Source organism: Arvicanthis niloticus, chromosome 14 (assembly GCF_011762505.2).
Source record: "Arvicanthis niloticus isolate mArvNil1 chromosome 14, mArvNil1.pat.X, whole genome shotgun sequence".
Classification (NCBI taxonomy): Eukaryota; Metazoa; Chordata; class Mammalia; order Rodentia; family Muridae; genus Arvicanthis; species Arvicanthis niloticus.
In genome coordinates, this window is record NC_047671.1 from 26967633 (window position 1) to 26986271 (window position 18639).

Consider the following 18639-nt stretch of genomic DNA (forward strand, 5'->3'; position numbering starts at 1 on the left):
GAAAAAATGGTTCTATGGTGGTTTGAATAGGTTTGTCCACCCATAGACTTAAGTGTTTGAATGCTTGGCCCACAGGGAGTGAGACTATTAGGAGGTGTGGCCTTGTTGGAGTGGGTGTGGCCTTGTTGGAGGAAGTGTGTCACTGTGGGAGTGGGCTTTGAGGTCCTATGCTCAAGGTCTGCCCAGTGTGAAAGAGACCCTCCTGTTGGTTACCTGTGGAAGCCAGTTTCCTACTGCTGCCTTTGGGTCAAGACTCTTCCAGTGCCAAGTCTACCTGCATGGTGTCATGCTTTCTGCCATGATGATAATGGACTGAACCTCTGAACCTGTAGGCCAGCCTCAATTAAGTATTGTCCTTTCTAAGAGTTGCCTTGGTCATGGTGTCCCCTCCACAGCATGAAAACCCTAACTAAGACAGGCTCATGGTGTCTGGTCACAGCAGTAAAACACTCACTAAGACAGGTTTCCTCTATCACATTACAGAAGCTACACTTCTGCCTGTCCTCTGGTTTCTGCTGTAAGATTCATCTCAGTTACAGCATTTTCTAGTGAGAATTCTCTCTTTGCAGGTTTCACTGGAGTCTCAGAAAAGAGGGCCTTATAAGATACTTATTTGATGGATATTTTCCATAATGTTGATTTTCAAATCTTTTCTAAAATATTTTGCTTCTAAAATATTCACTCAGATGCCTTCTACCCAGCCAATCTCTCAGGTCTCAGTCTCATTCTATACAGGCCAGTTTTCATTTTATTATTCATTTATTTAAGAAATATCTACTCAGAACCTAGACTATGTAAGAGACTGTGATAAGCGTTATATAGAATATAATCAGGCTCTCTGCACATCCATTTCTCAATCTGTGTCTTTGTTGTACATTTTCTGGACACCAACTGCATACAGACAACTCTTCGAGGTTGAATGTGCATTTTATTTTAGATCTAACCATGTCCCCTATCATCTTAAAAATCTAAGCAAATACGTTTCTCTAACCCAGAAATTATATATGGAGTTCCTGACCTGTGCCAGATTCTAAAGAGCTTTGAGTAAGAGCCTGGAAGGTTTGTGAGTGTGCTAATATGATACACACACACACACACACACACACACACACACACAAATGCACTTGGAGGTAACAAAGACGGGGCAAGAAGGGAGAATGCAGATGGACAGACGAGGAAGTTCCTTAAGTATTCTGCCTATGTTTTTTTTTTTTTTAATTGCACTTATCTTTGAGATTTTGATACCTTGAGTCATATTCTGTGGCAGGAAACATTTTCCCTTGTTCTCAAGTGAGGACGTGTCCTCAGTCAATCCAGGTGGGCTCTTAGAAGAAGCTTCTTTACCTGAAGAAAATAAACCAAAAGATCGTTTGTAAGAGTATACACAAGTCGGAAGTACAGATTGCAAGTTCCTACCAAGGGTCAGTGGCTTTGGCAGGACGAAGGGCCTGAAAGAATTACTATCATCGCCTGATAGCTACTCTGTAGCCAGCTGTTACCAAAAACTGCCACTGCCGTGTGTGCTATCTCAATCCTACAGCAGCCTGGGTGTACCCATTTCATTAAATACTCCCACCCAGAGGTCAAACTAAGTTCCAGGGCTTAGTGCACTGAAGGTGCTCCAGGCATGTGGGGTCTACACAGTTCATATGGCTCTGACTGCAGCTAGGTATAAGAGGACTGGAATGGCATGAGCAAGAATGCTGTCATTAGAGAGATGGCTGAGGAACAGTTGTAATGACCGTCCCATGCTGCCCTTGGATCTGTACACAAAATAGGGTCCTGACCAAGAATCTCTATCCTCCCAGCTCTTAAAATCCTTACTTTATTTTTGTAGTTATAGAAGTAGAGGAAAGGGCATGGGTGTAGTTTTTAAAGAGAGCTTGCCTAACACAGACAGGCACTGGGCTCCATCACTAGCACCACTGCCACCAACCACCAAAATAACAGAAGACTGTGGGCTGATGGGATGGCTCAGCAGGTAAAGGCCATCAAGCCTGACTTGACCAAACCTCCTGATTGCAATCCCTAAGGAGACAGATGTGACATCTGTAAAGTGTCCTCTGACCTCTACACACACACACACACACACACACACACACACACACACATCTATTCACACACACACATCTACTCTTTCTCACACACACACACATACACACTCACACAGAAACACCTACACACACTAGGTATACATAAATATCAGGAGGGAGCTGCAGATTGGGACACGGGATGGGGACTGGGGTGAGGTGAGACGAGTGCTGTTTCGCTTGCTTGAGGTAGAAGGGAGAGCAGAGAGTGCAACTAAAAAGCATGAAGAAGTAGACAGAGAGTGGAGACATTTACCCATTGCTTTAGACACATACATGGTGTGTTCACCCACCACCCCTGGGCCATGTACAGTTCAGGGTAGTTCTTTAGTTCTGTGGTGCCCCAATGAACCATGGTCTCAGTTTGGAGACTACCAAATAATACATAGTCCATGACGGGTCTTCACACAGTATGGACCAGAGAACCCAAAAAGTTGGGTAACCCTGCAAGTCTGGCCTCTTTGATGGTATTGTCCAAATACAAAGGAGCTTGTTTCTTTAGCACCTTAATTGTAGACCCTGGACTTTGTCCTCTCAGGACAAAATTTCTCAAGAACTGAACCACTGGACCAGAACTCTTAAGCATAACCCACTCCTAGGAAAAAGGGTTAGTGATCTTGTCTCTAACCGTATTTCTGAGTCATTCATTTACTCTGCACAACTGTCTATAAAATTTAGGTCAGAGGTGTGCAGGCCCATCCAGTCTGGCCATCTGGACCTGTAGTTTAATGGCACAACCCATGCAACAGTGGTTGCACACGCCTTTAATCCCAGCATTTGGGAGGCAGAGGCAGGTGGATTTCTGAGTTCAAGGCCAGCCTGGTCTACTGAGTGAGTTCCAGGACAGCCAGGGCTACACAGAGAAACCCTGTCTCGAAAAACAAACAAACAAACAAACAAAAAGATTCCAGCAGTCACAATCCTCTTAGCCAATGTCAAACTGCAATCCTCAAACTGCTGCCAAAAGGCTTGGTTTCTCTCCACTGTGGGACTCCATGGTGGCATCTTAACACCCAGAAGTCTCTCCCTATCTTCGTGGTGGGAGCAGTTAGCAAGGTTGATGTACAGTAAATACAAAATGGATGTCAGCTTGAATAAGCACAAGGAAGTGCAACTCTTTGTTCAGGAAACGCAGTTGGCTGCTCAGTGCTGAAAGCTAAGCAGCTTAGTGGGAAATCTGGCCGGAATGAGTTAGAGTCGAGCAGGAATCAGAAGTAACTAAAGCGGGCTCTCGGTGGAAATCGTAAGACGTGAGAAAGAGCACAAATCAGACCGCTCCATGGACTGATTAAATGACATTGGACAGGGCATTTGCCTCATCCACTTCTGAGGTCTTACCTGTCTCCAGTTATTTGGGAAGGAGGTGCCCAAATCAGAGCTTCTGAACCCTGGTTGCTTGCTTATTTGAGACATACATACATATGCACATACATGTATGCTTGTGACATCTGTTTCAAAGATTCAACAGTGTCCTCTTCACTCTGAGAGCTCAAGATGTGCACACACACACACCATAAATCTTTTTTAAAACTCTGAATAATACCTGTTATTAAAATTACAGTGAGGAAAGCCTTGGAGTTGGGGCAGGGAGAGTGGGGAGCAGTGGAGAGTGGACTGTAGAGTTCGTGGTGCGATGGGAGAGAACAGGGTAAATGATACTGTATTTTGAAGTAAGAAAAAAGAAGGCATCCTGACCTGCCAAATCTTGGAGATAAATACGAGGGAGAAACAATCACCACAGAAAACGAATGTTGGGAAATTTAGGGCCAGAAATGAGTGCTGATTTTACCAATGTCACACAGCAAGTTATCAGAAGAATCAGAGCTCGCCCAAATCTTTGGGAACAGACTTTGCTATTTCTGCTATGGTAGCTGACCTAGGTAGGACCTCTGAGGTCAAAGGTCTCTGATGAGAAAAGCCTCTCAATGCAGAAACTTGCTGGAGATGGAGTCCTCCCCGCTTCTCTGCACCTACTGCCAACCCCAAACATAAAGAAGATCAACCCTGAAGGCATCCCAGCATGCTCTTTATTACTTTGCCCACATTTTTTTCTCTTTGACCCAGCAAACACACCCACACCATCAGCAGTTTTGTGAGGTAAGCTCACATCTCCTCTGGGGGGTGGGGGGGAACAGACTTTAACTATAGTTACATCCATCCATATGGATGTAGCTCAGCGTATAATATAGAGGGTGGGCAAGCAAGTTGCATAACAGAAGCACTGTGTTCACATTTAAAACTGCCAACTATTTTTTTTTTTTTTTGCAATGACTGGGTGTGTGGGAATAGGTAGTAAAAGGGAAACGCGCACACACACACACAGATTTCATGATTTTGCTGAGTGAGATGTGAGAGTCGGATTGGAGAGAGTCATCTGGGGACTCCCAATTGTGAACTCAGATTTTTATTTATTCAAAAGGAGAAAGAAATGAAGACTTCCTGGTGGCACAAAATAGAAACATGTCAGGGTGGATGGGGCTTGTTATTCCAACACTCTGTAGCATCACCATGTTCAAAGCTCACTTCATTCCTTTAAATTCTTGATGCTCTGTCTATTCCCGAGTATTCCCCTTCTCCTGTAATTACCTCGACTCATCAGTCATACTAGATAGCTTGAAGAGAGAGAGGCAATATCTAAACACATCTCCCCTGCATCTTCTATATAAGAATTTCTGCCAAATCTCCTCAAAAAAGTACCGGAGATAAGGGACAGTGACATGGCTTCCTTTGTGCTGTGAAGGGGGGGGGGGCTTTTGTTGGTGACTAACAATGGCAAGAAACCCAAAGCACAGGAGTCACAGATACTGGCAACTGGCCAGGACCTGCTCCCCCACACACACCCCTCTCCATGTGCTACTAGAAGATTTTTACAGAAAGTGAGAAACGTCACCAGGAGAAGCTACCAGTAGGGTCTACAAGAAAGAACACAACTTGCTGAGGCAGCCCGACCTTACCAGGTCACCACATAGCAAACCTGGGCAGCCATCCAGGGCCCCATATTATCTCAAGCCTTCTCCTTTGCCTCCCCACACGCACAAGGACACATGGTTTGTTCCTCACTGTCAACTCCCGCCTAAATAGACACCATAGCGGAAGCAGCCAAAGAAACTAGGACACAGACATCTCTCCACTAGAGAGTAATGCATTAAAGGTGAGGTGTGGCCATGTTAGCGGACAGCAGAACGGCTGTCCATCGCTGAACTTCATGTGCATGAGACACAATGTCCAATCTAATCCTCCCCAAGGTTCCTGTGATTGGCACCACCACTTAACGCCAGCACGCTCTCACATAACTGCTAGTCAAAGGTCTGAGAGACTTGCCTACGGTCATGCAACTGTTTAAGTCATTTGGAGAAGCTTAAGTCGTTCAGAGAAGCGTCTCAGACTTTGTGACATTTCCCTAGGATCTACCAGGAGGCTGAGATGAAAATATTTACACCATCTGGCCTCAGATGCATCCCTAGCAACTTCCCTCAGGAAAAGCCTGGTGGGTGGAGAACACCTCAGGAAGAGTGACATGGAAATTCTAACAGAATAAATAGTAAGCCAGCTTCTGATGAAACAGTGAACCCGGGGCTCAGCCGTGCCAGCATGAAAAAGCAAAAAGAATAAAATTACTGGATGACGGTGTCGTGGAACCTCAAAGACACCTTTTCATATCAGCTTCCTAGTTCTGCACCGCAGAACACTTCCCAAACGGGACTCAAATCAGCAGCAGATCTCCACTCATGGACACTGGAGTTAGGCATCAGGGACAGAGCCTGGAGGGTCTCCACTAGCAGCTTACAGCCTCAGGTTTCCTAGGTGACCATGTGGAACCCTGAGGATATGGTATGCTACAGTCACAGAACCATCATTAACAGGCCTGGTAGCCACTGCACATGATTAACTATGTGCTGGGCTGTTTTCTATGTTGAAAGTGTAAACTTGGGCCCACTACAACCTTGTGAGGAAAGCATGATATGTCATCAAATCCAGGGGTGAGGAAGCCGAAACAGGGGCATTAAATAAGTTACTCGAAGTGGATAAAAGAGTCAAGCTCAAACTCAGACCTTTAGGCCTGAAAGCTGGAAGTGGCTGACCACAATGATACGGGCCTACCTGGAGGCAGACGGAGTTAGACCGGGGGCCCAGGTCCATGACTTCCAGACCTGTGATCCCAAGTAGCCCTCACTATGTCTGTTCCCAAGGGGTAACAAAAACAACAGGATTGGGGGGAAAGATTTGAAAGGTCTATAAACCTGGAAATTTGGAAAGACAAAATATGTCATGCCTGTTGTGATGTTTGGAGTTGGTCTGTTTAGTTTTGGGTGGGTCCTTGGTGTCCCTTGTCTAAGAAGTCCTTGTTAGTGGTGTCAAAATGAGTAGGCCAGAACTTCTAGCTTGCTTCAGGTTCACTTTAGAAATGAGAGAAAGAAGGAGAGAGAGAGAGAGAGAGAGAGAGAGAGAGAGAGAGAGAGAGAGAGAGAGAGAGAGAAAGAGAGAGAGACAGAGAGAGAGAGAGAGAGAGACAGAGACAGAGACAGAGACAGAGACAGAGACAGAGACAGAGAGATATCTTAAGTCCTTTTGATGAGCCCAGGTCACAAGACCATAGAGGAAAACAGTCAGCCAAAGGAAAAGCCCTTAGCGAGGGGAACCTCCCACTGGGCTCACCCAAACCACGGGAGTGCTACAGGAAGACATGTGACCCTAATAAAGGTGCAGAACTATGCCTATCTCCTCCAGCCCAGCCCTTTTCCCTACAGCCACCACTCCTCCGGAAGAACATCCTACAGTGTAGGAAAAGTTGCAGGAGCTTTCAACAATATATCCAATTGTCCTGGTTCACTGTGACCCATGGTCTGTGTTTTAAAACTGACTACATCCCAGGAAAGCCCTCGGTCTCAGGCAAACCGGGAAGGCTGGTCACCGTGCCCAGATCACTGGACATCTTCTTAGGACAATTTTCCATGACCTCAACTCTACAGGTCAAAAGCCACCACAACAGGTAGGAGGGAGGAACCCGCCCGTGTTTCCTTAGCGGCAGACGCGTGATGAAAATAGCGCTGAGTGACCCAGGCCAAATTGATGACCGTCATGGGCTACAGAGGAACTCACTGCAGAGCCTTCTTCCTGTCCCAGGGAATCTTGGGAAGAAAGGAAGGAAGGGCTTAGTCACACACTAGGAGTGGCTGCCAAGAGCAGCCTTCACTCCCTGTCCACAAAGCACAGCCCCAGCACGCAGCTTGCTTCTTGGGGGGAAAATAGATGCTCCGCGGATTTCATTGCCTGTTTTTGCGCCCAGAATGGGAAACTCCAAACTAGAGAGGGAAGGAAGAGAGGAAGCCAGAAATTACATCCTTCTCCCAATCTTTGGAAGGACAGTTTTTCCAAAGTACCAACTCCCTGAACCTTCCCTGGACCAGCACTCTTACCTAAGCGCTAAGCCAGATCCCCTCAGGAAACTCACCTGGGCCCCAGGGTAGACTCCGCTCCCCAGGGATACAGAAGCAGCCACCCATGTGTGCACCATCCTCCCTGGGCCAAGGCCCCTGGGAACGCCAGTCAGGAGAACCTTGGGAGCCTCCCATCGGTGGTGTCCCTCCTCCCCGCCTCCTCCCTGGCACACGAGGGGGACCGAGGCTGTTCAATGCACAATGCAGCCTTTGATATCCGGCCTGCCGGCCTGCCGTGGGGAGGCCAGGGAGGGTGGGAGGGGCCACTCAGCCTGCAGGCCAGATAGTCCTTGCACTGTCAGGCCTTGGCCTAGGGAGCAGCTCCTCCCTGCCTTTCTACAGATTGCTTCATGCCTATCAGGCTGTGGCACATTCCTCTCATTCTAGCATCCAGATACAGTCAGGTTCTTGTGAGGGTGGCCGGAGCAGAGGAGGGCAGAGAGCATCCCACGGACCAAGGGTGTTGTTCTTTCTCTCTCCCAGATGGACTTGGCCCACAAACACCCCTGCCAGCTCTTAGAAAGCCTTTCTACAAATGCTTGGATGTTTGGTAAAGCCAGACCTGTGACTGAGCACCTGCAGTATCAGAGAGCCAGTACCGGCCAGGGAATTGTGTGGAGTACATGCGACCCCCAGTTGTAGACACCCCACCACCACCACCCCAGTTCTGGTGGGAGAGAATCCAGGAAATCACCTAGTGTTACCAAAGACTTGATGGCTGAAGGACCAGACTATGCAAAACATTTAAGGTGTCAGGCATTCACAAGAACTGGTCATGCTAGACCAACCTCTTTTCTGTTTCAGACGGGCAATGAAGCAGGAGAGTGCATACCACACAAAGAGGCTGAGCCTCAGAAAAATCTCTCAGGAGATCGCTTACAGGAGGGAGAGTGAACAGGCTGCATACCCACAAGACTGCTCAGGAGGCATGACTGCTCTAACAAGCCATTCACGGGATCACTGGGCACTGACTTCCCTCCCTACCCAGAGCAAAGGTCTGCAGGAACGCCCAGGGACAAGAAGGTACTTGCTGAGAGAGGCAGGGTCCTGGCTGGCTTGTGCCTCAGGCTCTCTGGAGAGAGCTCTCTCTCAGGGCTCACAAAGCTTTTAGAAAGGGCAGTGTCCTGGTCAGGTTTACATTCCAGGAGGAGCCTTGGGTGATGGTGTAAAGGACAAGAGTGTCCTGGAATAGTCAAGAGAGTCCTCAGCTTCTACCGGATCAGCCTAGGGACACACAGCACACAGGATCTCTCTCCAACAGGCCCCTACTACAGCTTCAAAGACTGTATGCTAATTGGTTATGTGTCCATCAGAGACTGTTTTCTATGAACTAAACACTCATTATATATTACTTAAGTAACACAAGAGCCCCATAATGTTAGCATTGCTGTTTTCTTTTTGATAAGGGAGAAAAGAAGTGAAGCATTTAATTTGCCCAAGTGAGTACAAACACACACACACACACACACACACACACACACACAGCCCATTTCCAAATGTCAGTCTTAGTCCCTGGACCCATCCAAGTTGGTTCAATGGTTTGAAAGTATCACCTTTCTGACATGTGAGTTCTTCCCACAGTGATAGATCACAATGAACCCTCTGGACCAGCCTCCATAGTGGAAGACATAGTAAAAGAGGAGGGCTGGAGATAACAAGGACTCACAGGGGTGTGGTCCCTTGATCCCAGCCCCCTCATGGTGGGCGTTTTGTCTATGCACAACTGTTTCAAGTATGTTTTCCATGACGTGTATGTACCATGCCCTCCCCTAACTAAAACCTACTCAAGAAGAAAGGGTAAGTGTTCTTTAGAAAACATCCATTCAAAGACTCTGAGAGGAACCCAGAAACTCGACAAGCAAATGGGTAGGCTTATTCCTTCTGTGGGACTTACCCACATACCACTCTCATACAGGGACCACACAACCAGAAATATGAAGGACCAAGATCCATATCCACTGTCTTAGAGGATCTTAGATCACTGTCTTAGATCCACCCTGGGGCAGCTGTTTGAGACAGACATTTTGGCAAGTCTGAAATGAACTGCCCATTCTTGAGGAAGTCCTTACTTCCCTTGAGATGCAAAGACCTCAGTTCTCTTCTTGAATTGTTCTGTTGAATCTGTCGGAACAAAGAGACTTCTGGGCAGAGAAGTGGGAGGAGCAAAGGTCCTAGGCAGATGCCTGGGTTGCATGATACAGGAAGCACAGTGGTCCGAGTACAAGGAGGAAGGGATTTGTGGATGAGCACAGAGACCACAGCAGCAAACCGCTCTGGTCTCTGTGGTGGAGCTCTTGAGGACAAAGAGCCGGTGTTTGGTGAAGTCAATGAAGTCTTTTACTTAATGTGATTATTTTCTTTTGTTCTCGCCTGCCCCCCCCCCCCAAAAAAAAAAAAAAAAAAAAAACTGAGCATCAAACCCAGGGCCACATTCCTGGCAGGCCAATACTCTATTATTGAGCTGTACACTCCCAGCCTGTATCATGTTTTTTATCTTAGGATGAATTTCTTGAGATGTAACTCCACCCTGGGGGCCTCTGTAGCTACCTGTATGCTGGTGTGTTGGCCAAATACCTGTAATTGTTTCCCGCTGAAGATTACAATTCCCAGCCTCCCTTGAAGACTACGGATGTCATTTCTGCCCCTATGAGACCACATTCCATCTTCACTGCAGGCATTTTGGCCAGCCATACATGTGAGTGTTAAGGCCCCGCCTTCACCGTGAATAAACACAGCCGTCCGAAGATCAGACCAAGCCCCCCAGCCCCCCAGCTGCTTTTTAAAATAATCTAACAACTTGGACACCAGAAGCTCCACAAGTTGGCACAGAACTAACCATTCCAAAGGATGTAGCCGTAGTCTGGGTGCATGAGGGGACAAACCCGTGAAGAGTTTGCTTTGTGTTTCTCCCTGAACTAGTGAGAGTTGTTGTGTTGGGCCTTGAGAAACAAGCTTTGGAAGAGCTGACTTTCTATGTGGGAAGTTCAAGGGCCTTTGACATGTGTGTCTAAGAAAAGACAGAAGCAGGAACAAGAGCTCAGAGAGACATCAACCACTGATTTTGGCAGACAGGATGGGGCCAGTAAAAGGGTTAAGTAAAACTGAGTCCCTGGGAAGAAAGTGTCTTTACAGCAGGTGTGTTGGCTAGTTTTATGTCAAGTTGACACAAGCTAGAGTCATCAGAGAGGAGGGAAACTCAATTGAAAAATATGTCCCCATAAGATCCTGCTGTAAGCTTAACTAGTGATTGATGGGAGAGAACCCAGGTCATTATGGGTAGGACAATCCCTGGACTGGTGGTCCTGGGTTCTCTAGAAAAGCAAGCTGAGCAAGCCATGAGGTGCAAGTAGCACCCCTCAGTGGCCTCTGCGTCAGCTCCTGAGTCCAGATTCTTGCCCTGCTTGAGTTCCTGTCCTGACTTCCTTTCATGATGAACTGTGATGTGGAAGTATAAGCCAAACAAACCCTTTCCTCCCCAAGCTGTTTTGGTCATGGGGTTTTATCACAGGATGATCCACAGTAACCAAAACAGCACGTGACCCACTGTGTCTGTGCTACTAACAGAGGAGAGATTTAGGGAGAATCTGCTGCTGACTGTCTCCACAGAGAAATGAGGATAACATCTTCACTGAGGGGCAGGGGGATTCAGGAGAAACAGGGGAAATCCAGACATAGTTCATTAGCCACCAACACCATCACCAAGTGTTTATTCCCTTAATCTTTTTTGGTGGCAGCTGGTGTAAGTGAAGCTTCCTGAGCGACAAGTGCCAACCCACCCAGCTGGGAAGCATCAGGGAGAGGTGCCTCTGTCCAGCCTTGGGAAACCCCTGCTGTGCCCTGGGCTAGGGGAAACACAGGACAGGCCACCCAAGTCAGCAGGTATTCTGGTTTGTCCCAGAGACCAAAGATCCAGATCTGCTGATGGAGTTTCCCAACTTGAAAATGTCACAAGCTAATTCAAAGAAGTCTTCTAGAGCTCAGTACACCCAGAACCGAGACTGAGCAGATATCAGGGCAGATGCTGCAGACCAGACCTAGCCAGAGAGCCACTGGGTTTACTGCACAGTGGAAATATATCTTCTCTTAGAAATCTCATAATCTTGTGAGGATAATGCTAAGTGGGTGGAGAGCATAGCACCTGCCAAGCATGAGAAGACCCTTGCTACAGCATGAGAACCAAGAAAGAAAGACAAGAAGGCAGAAAGACAGGGAGACAGGGAGGCAGACTGCACCTGAAGGGGAGAACTGAAAAGACTCTCTACAGGTTAAACTATGCTCTCTGGGAAAAAGAAACAAAAACAAAACAAAAACCAGAAGTTCTAAGTGCCAGCCTTTAAAATGTGGCTTCCTTGGAAATCAGGTCATCGTAAATGTCATTATATAAAGTAGGATACGTTCCTACCAGAGCACAGGAGAACTTTAATCTTATATACTTGTCAGAAAGGAAGAAATAGACAGAGAAAGAGATAGACAGAGAAAAACAAACAGACAGATAGACAGAGACAGAGAGACAGAGGGAAGAAAAAGAAAAAAACCAATGGGAGAGGGGAGGGAAATATGAGCAAAGTGCAGTAACACATATGTGGGCAAATGTCACAATGAAATCCATTATTTTGTACGTTAACTTGAAAATTAATTAAAATAAATAAACTTTTTCCTAGTCATAAAAGTTTTTACTGTAAAAAAGCTGAAAGCAAAGACACATAAGAAAAAAAATCAGTGATGTCATCCCTTCAGGAAAGCCCCTGTAACATCCACATCTTGTATAGAAATTGTGTCTATTCTTTGTCCAGCCTGACATTACACTGTAATCCATTTTCCATCTTTTAAAAAAATTAAATTTGATTTTGTTTAATATTTGTACATTTATGTACTTATTTATTTCAAGACAGAGTTTCTCTGTGTAGCCCTGGCTATCCTGGAACTCACTGTGTAGTCCAGAATGGCCTTGAACTCACAGAGATCCTCCTGCCTCTGCCTCTGCCTCTGCCTCTCTGCCTCTGCCTCTGCCTCTGCCTCTGCCTCTGCCTCTGCCTCTGCCTCTGCCTCTGCCTCTGCCTCTGCCTCTGCCTCTGCCTCTGCCTCTGCCTCTGCCTCTGCCTCTGCCTCTGCCTCTGCCTCTGCCTCTGCCTCTGCCTCTGCCTCTGCCTCTGCCTCTGCCTCTGCCTCTGCCTCTGCCTCTGCCTCTGCCTCTGCCTCTGCCTCTGCCTCTGCCTCTGCCTCTGCCTCTGCCTCTGCCTCTGCCTCTGCCTCTGCCTCTGCCTCTGCCTCTGCCTCTGCCTCTGCCTCTGCCTCTGCCTCTGCCTCTGCCTCTGCCTCTGCGGTGCTGGGATATTTATTTTACATGTGTGAGTGTTTCTCTTGAAGATGAGAAGTTATCAGAGTCTCTGGAACTGGAGTTAAGACTGGCTGTGAACCACCTTGTGGGCTCTGGGAACTGAACCAGGTCCTCTACCAGAGAAACAAGTGCTCTTGGCCACTAAGCCATCTCTCCAGCTGCATCCATTATTTTTAATGACTGCATGATAGTCTATGGTGTGGTTGTGATGATCTGAACAGTTCATTCCCTAATATTGGGCATCTAACTGGGTTCTTTGTGTTTTGGAGGAATTGTTTTAATTTTATTGTTACTGTAATAGACAAAAATGTATAAAAAAGAGAGAATGAGATAAAGAACACTCCCCTGGGCCAACAGCAGAAGAAATGGGGTGACCCACCTGCACCTCAAGCAGGGCAGAAACCTGGAAGCAGAAACTAAAGCAGAGACCATGGAGGAATGCTGCTTTCTGGCTTGTTCCCCATGGCTTGCTCTGCCTGCTTTGTTACAAAACCCAGGCAGAATCAACTGACCAGGAATGACACCGCCCACAGTGGGCAATCCCCACCCCCATATCAATCATTTCTCAAGAAAAAAAGCCCCACAGATGTTCCTGCAGTCCAATCTAATGGAAGCATTTTCTCAGTGAAGTTTTCTTCTTTCTAGATGATTTTAGCTTGCATGAAGATGACAAAACCAAAAAACAAACAAACAAACAAACAAACAAAAAACCCTGCCCCACACAGGCAGCTGAGTTCTCTTAACCAATGAGCCATCTCTCTAGTACCATCTGCTGACACTCCAGTGTGGCTCTCTGACCTCCAGAGCTAGGAGATTGTAGTACATTTCAGAGTGTGGCTAACTTTGCTTACCTCCTCCTGTCTTAAAATCAGGTTTCCAAGTCATCAGCAGGTGGGCAAGCTGAGGTTGAATTGATTGTGTGTGTGTGTGTGTGTGTGTGTGTGTGTGTGTGTGTGTGTGTGTGTGTGTGTGTGTGTGGCTGATGACCCCAGCCAGGGCTAACACTCCCTACCACTCCCAGACAAAGGAATTTCTCTTTGGCTGTTCAGATCAACTGCTAGAGGAATTTGAATCTCAGGCATCAGATCCAGCAGAGTGGGTGGGGAAGAGCAGCCTGCTGGCCAGTGAGTTCACCTTGGTGTCCTTCCCTGAGGTATGCTCACACCTGGACAGACATCAGGAGGCTGAGGGAGGAGGCCAATGACAACACGGTAGAACAGTTAGGCATAGCTATTTAGTAGCTTGGAAGAAGTTGGTGTCCAGAGTCAAAGGAGTCTGAAGACATCACTATGTGACACATTTCCATGTGATCAGAAAAGTCTACTTAACACACAGAGACAGAAGAAGTCTTGAGTGTGTGTGTGTGTGTGCCTGTGTGTGCTGATCTATTCATGACCCATCCTCTGAACTGAGGAGGAGCCAGCAGGAAGCAGAGTAGGCGATTCCCCACTTCTCCCAGCAGGGAAAGGGAGTAGACTGAGTCTCATGGAGTGTGTGAGCTTTTGTGTTACTGAAAAAATTCCAACTAGAATGTTCCACAACAGTCTTCATGTTGTAAATATAAAAGGGTGTGTGTGTGTGTGTGTGTGTGTGTGTGTGTGTGTGTGTGTGTGTGTGTGTGTGAAGAGGAGAGAGGTGAGGGAATGTTTACATATAGACACGGCCAGTCACAGGTTCCTATAGAAGGGAGGTCTGGGCATATCCCAGGCTACCACACTCCTCACCTGACCTAACCCAAAAGATGCTGGGCATCACAGAAGTGATGACATGTCCCAAGTGCCCCAACCAAGAGGCACAGTAATTGGGAGGGAGGGAAGAGGCTACACTATCAAAGAATTTTCTGTCCCAGGCATTTTCTGATAACTGGTGGTTTCTGGGCTCCCCAGTGATATGAGAGCTGCCCAGAACCCCAACTGATAAAAAGTTTACTGCTCCCTGGGGCAGGCAGTATTTTACAGTCAGGATCATCTATTTGTGGTGGAGACAATGAAAGAAGTTACACTGTCTTCCATGTCTCTCTTCCGATATAACTATCTCTAATACACCATCTCTAATGTCCATTCCGAAGATGGCAATGTTAGATGGAGTCCCCTAGGGTGTCCTTAAATCACTGGAGGTGGACATCTGGGGTTTGAGTACCTCATCCAGTCCCTTCTCTCTGCTTCCTGGCTCCTGCTGTTGCTGTCTCCATAAAGTACTTCTCACCATCACCAGATCCCCATCCCTTGTTCTCAAGTGAGGACGTGTGTGTGTGTGTGTGTGTGTGTGTGTGTGTGTGTGTGTACATACACATATACATACATTATGCCTGCAATGCTTCTGTGCTTCCTGCTATGTTGTTAATGGACTAAACCGCTGAAACTGTAAGGCAGCCACAATTAAATGTTTGCCTTTATAAGGGTTGCCTTGGTCATGTTATCCCTTCACAGAAATAAAACTCTAACTAAGACAATAGCCAGATAGATAGATAGATAGATAGATAGATAGATAGAGATAGATACATAGATAGATACATAGATACATAGATGTATAGATAGATAGATACATAGATAGATACATAGATACATAGATAGATACGTAGATACATAGATAAATACATAGATAGATACATATATATACATATATAAAGTGAATATATGTATTTATTCCGTCAGTTCTGTTTCTTTAGACTCTGAAATTTAGAAAATGCTGCCTAATATGAGAACCAACTCCACCGGGACATTCATATTCTAATAGACTTACTCATTACACACACACACAAGCACTCTGTGGAGGTGTAGAGTGAAAAATTATAAAGGCCATTTTATGAAATATGTGTAGATTTTTTGCCTTACAGAACTGAAAATAAGATTTCAGGCCTTCACATTCCAGGTGAAGGACACTTGCTGGATTACATTCCTCAAGCCTCGCCCAAGGCAGGAAGGCATTCCTGATTACAGATAAAGATGCTACCACCTAGGTGGGGCCCTAGCCCTATAGCCGAAAAAAGTAAAGATAGCAATCTGAAATGGCCGGATAGGGCACAATGGCATGGTAAAAACCACATTTTTGAGAAGAATGCAGGGCGATTTCCACATGACACTAATCATTTAGAGTGAATACCTCTGAATTGTTCCACTGTTTTCATGTTTTGTATCTTTAACAACCCCATCCCACTCCCCTGGTTTGTGGTTTTTCCCTTTAAAACCCTCCAAGGACTGGCCGAGGGGGTCGGACCTTGACTCCAGCGCGAGTACCTGGTCAGACCGCTGGCTGCCAGCTCTTTCCCTAATAAACCTCTGCTGATTGCATCCAGGTATGGTTTCTTGTGATTTTTGGGTGGTCGCGATTCCGGAGGCTTGAGGAAGGGTCTCCCGAGTATGGGGGTCTTCAGAGGCACTATTACTAACCCCATCTTACAAATGAAGAAGTTGAGGCCCTGGAAGGCTGAGTGCATTGCCAAAGCATTGACAAAGATTACAGGCCACTCTCTGAAGGTCCCAGAGCCTTGAACAGGGAAGTTTCCCTTGTTTCTTTCTACTGCATTGAACTTTAAGGAACCCCTGCTGTGTGGATGGGAGAAAGCCTAAGGATGACCTGGGGCAGTCATTCAACAGTTACTAAACATAGGCTGCTGAGCAAATATAACCCCACCCAGAGAGAAAAAGGGGGAGGGGTCAAGACTTCCAGAAAAATGGGCCCCTTTATGAGTATGGGGGGGGGGGGGCGAGGATGCTACACAGAGCAGGAAAACTGGAGGCATCCCAGTATCTCATTCACTGTTCCAGCTGCCACGTGCTTCAGTTCAAAACCAGTATACACTTCAGCCCAGAACCAGAATGCATCCAGCTTGTCAGCCCCAAGCCGAAATGAAAGCTCTCCTTCCACAAAGCCAGTCTTTTCTTCTAAGCACCTCCCAGTGAAAATATTGCTTCCTTATCTCGGTTCAGATGCAGAACAGTGGTGTCCCCAGGACATGAGAAGCCCTTTCACCCACTACCCACAAGACACTGAACAATGCAAAGTCTGAGGCACACACCTATGTGTCCAGCAGGTGGCAGCAGTGAGCTGCTCCCACTCACCCACCTACTCCAGTGTTGCCTGCGGAGCCCACATCATGAATGGAGATGCCCTGGCTCTCACTAGCATCCCAGACCCCAGATGACCAGTAGGATTCATATGCTGTTTTCAGGGACCAGGCCAGACTGGAGCATGGAGCTTCCAAAGCTCGTCATGGGTGGGTCTGCGTGACCCACTGCCCCTGCCCTGCCTTCCTGTGGTCCATACCCTCTTCTAGCTCTTCAGCGGTAGTGTATAGTAGAAAGAGATGTACACACACACTTAGAACCCTCCATTGTTAGATGTTTCTTCCAGTCCATCTCATCTGCTTCGAAAGCCTATGTCTAATAAAATAGCACCTGTGACATGATTAAATGTGCCTTTCTAGAGCCTCCTCTGAGACTTGCTTTGAGCAGGTCTCACAGGCCCTGATGTGCCAGCCCTACTGCTCTCCTGGGATGGTCCGTATACCTCCAGCTTTTGCTGGGCCCTTACAAGACCCTGTCTTCTATGATAGCCATCTGCTCATCCTTACAGACATAGAACTTCATTTAGAAAAAAAAAAAAAAAAAACTTCATTTGTATTCAGACTCTTGGTGCCTTCCTGTTTTGTGATTCTTTATTCCACTTACTACCTGCTCTATGGGATTCCTAGGCTTGTCTGCTTTTGAGTCATCCTGCTTAGCCATACTAAGTGTCTGTATCCAGTACTTTGTATCCACAAAGTATCTGCAGAATAAAGACGGTGCTAGTGAGCTTTTGTGCACCCAGCATGGAGCCAGGCTCCAGAAGCCTTGCTTGCCTTCTCTAGACCCATTGAACAGATACAGGCTCTCCTTGATGAAGCTGAGGTGCCTGGTAGGTAAGAACTCACTTACAGTGGATGAGGTCACAGGGTAAACTCATAGGTCACTCAACATAGAAGCCAATTAAGGCTGTAGGAAGAACAGTCTGTCCTAGAACACAGTGAGGTAGAAACCTGATTGGAAGCCCATGTATGTCCCCCAAAGAACTGTGTGGCCTTGAGAAAATACGAAACCCATCTGAGCTTTGGTTTCTACTTCAGTAAGATGGAATCTGACGAAACATGCCTCAGAGGACCATTGTGCAGATTAAATGAAGTGTTTAGAACTGTGCCTATAATGAACAGTGTCCATTATGACATCATTATTTTGCTGGGAGTTGTAGTCCAGGGATCTTTCTACCTTCTTCATAGCAGTTTAAGAATAAATGCCTAGCACACAGTAGATGCCAATGAGTACATTTTAACTAAATGAGCCCGGTTTACCCATAGAATGGTTACATACATTGTTATACACTGGTGCTTATTGACTAGTAGACTATCTGACTCACTCTATGTCAAAAAATCTTTTCTTCTGTGGCAGGGCTGAGTGGGAGAAACGAAGCCTAGGACAATGCAATATTCATTGCACAGGTTGGAACTTTAGAACTCTGATGAATATTGGACATCAGCAGATCATCCTCACCCCAGCTTGTGGCTTAATCAGTTTTCTATGCAGGGATAATTGTGGCCAGCTCATCAGTGGAGAGCAGAGCTGAGCAACAGCTGAGTTGGTCAAGGTGGGAATGAAACTGCCTCCCTCTGGTCTGCTGCTTCACCGTTGTACCGAGTTGGCCTTTCATCTTGTGTTGTGCCATTTATAATTCTCAAATTATACCTTAGGACACAGATTAGTAAATAAAAAACTAGAAAAAGAATCTCAGCACAGGAAAT

General features: G+C 46.6%; 1 protein-coding gene across 1 annotated transcript in view; it reads right to left on the reverse strand.

Annotated features, from left to right (window-relative positions):
- The window catches only part of Sh3tc2 (SH3 domain and tetratricopeptide repeats 2), a 57084-nt gene extending 49380 nt beyond the window's left edge, over nucleotides 1–7704 (reverse strand). The window contains exons 1-2 of the mRNA XM_034518691.2: nucleotides 7543–7704; nucleotides 1246–1344 (exon numbers count right to left, since the gene is read on the reverse strand). Coding sequence (XP_034374582.2) covers nucleotides 1246–1344; nucleotides 7543–7663 — 220 coding nt within the window. The 5' untranslated portion in view covers nucleotides 7664–7704. The remainder of the gene's footprint in view (nucleotides 1–1245; nucleotides 1345–7542) is intronic.
- Between the last annotated feature and the right edge of the window lie 10935 nt (nucleotides 7705–18639).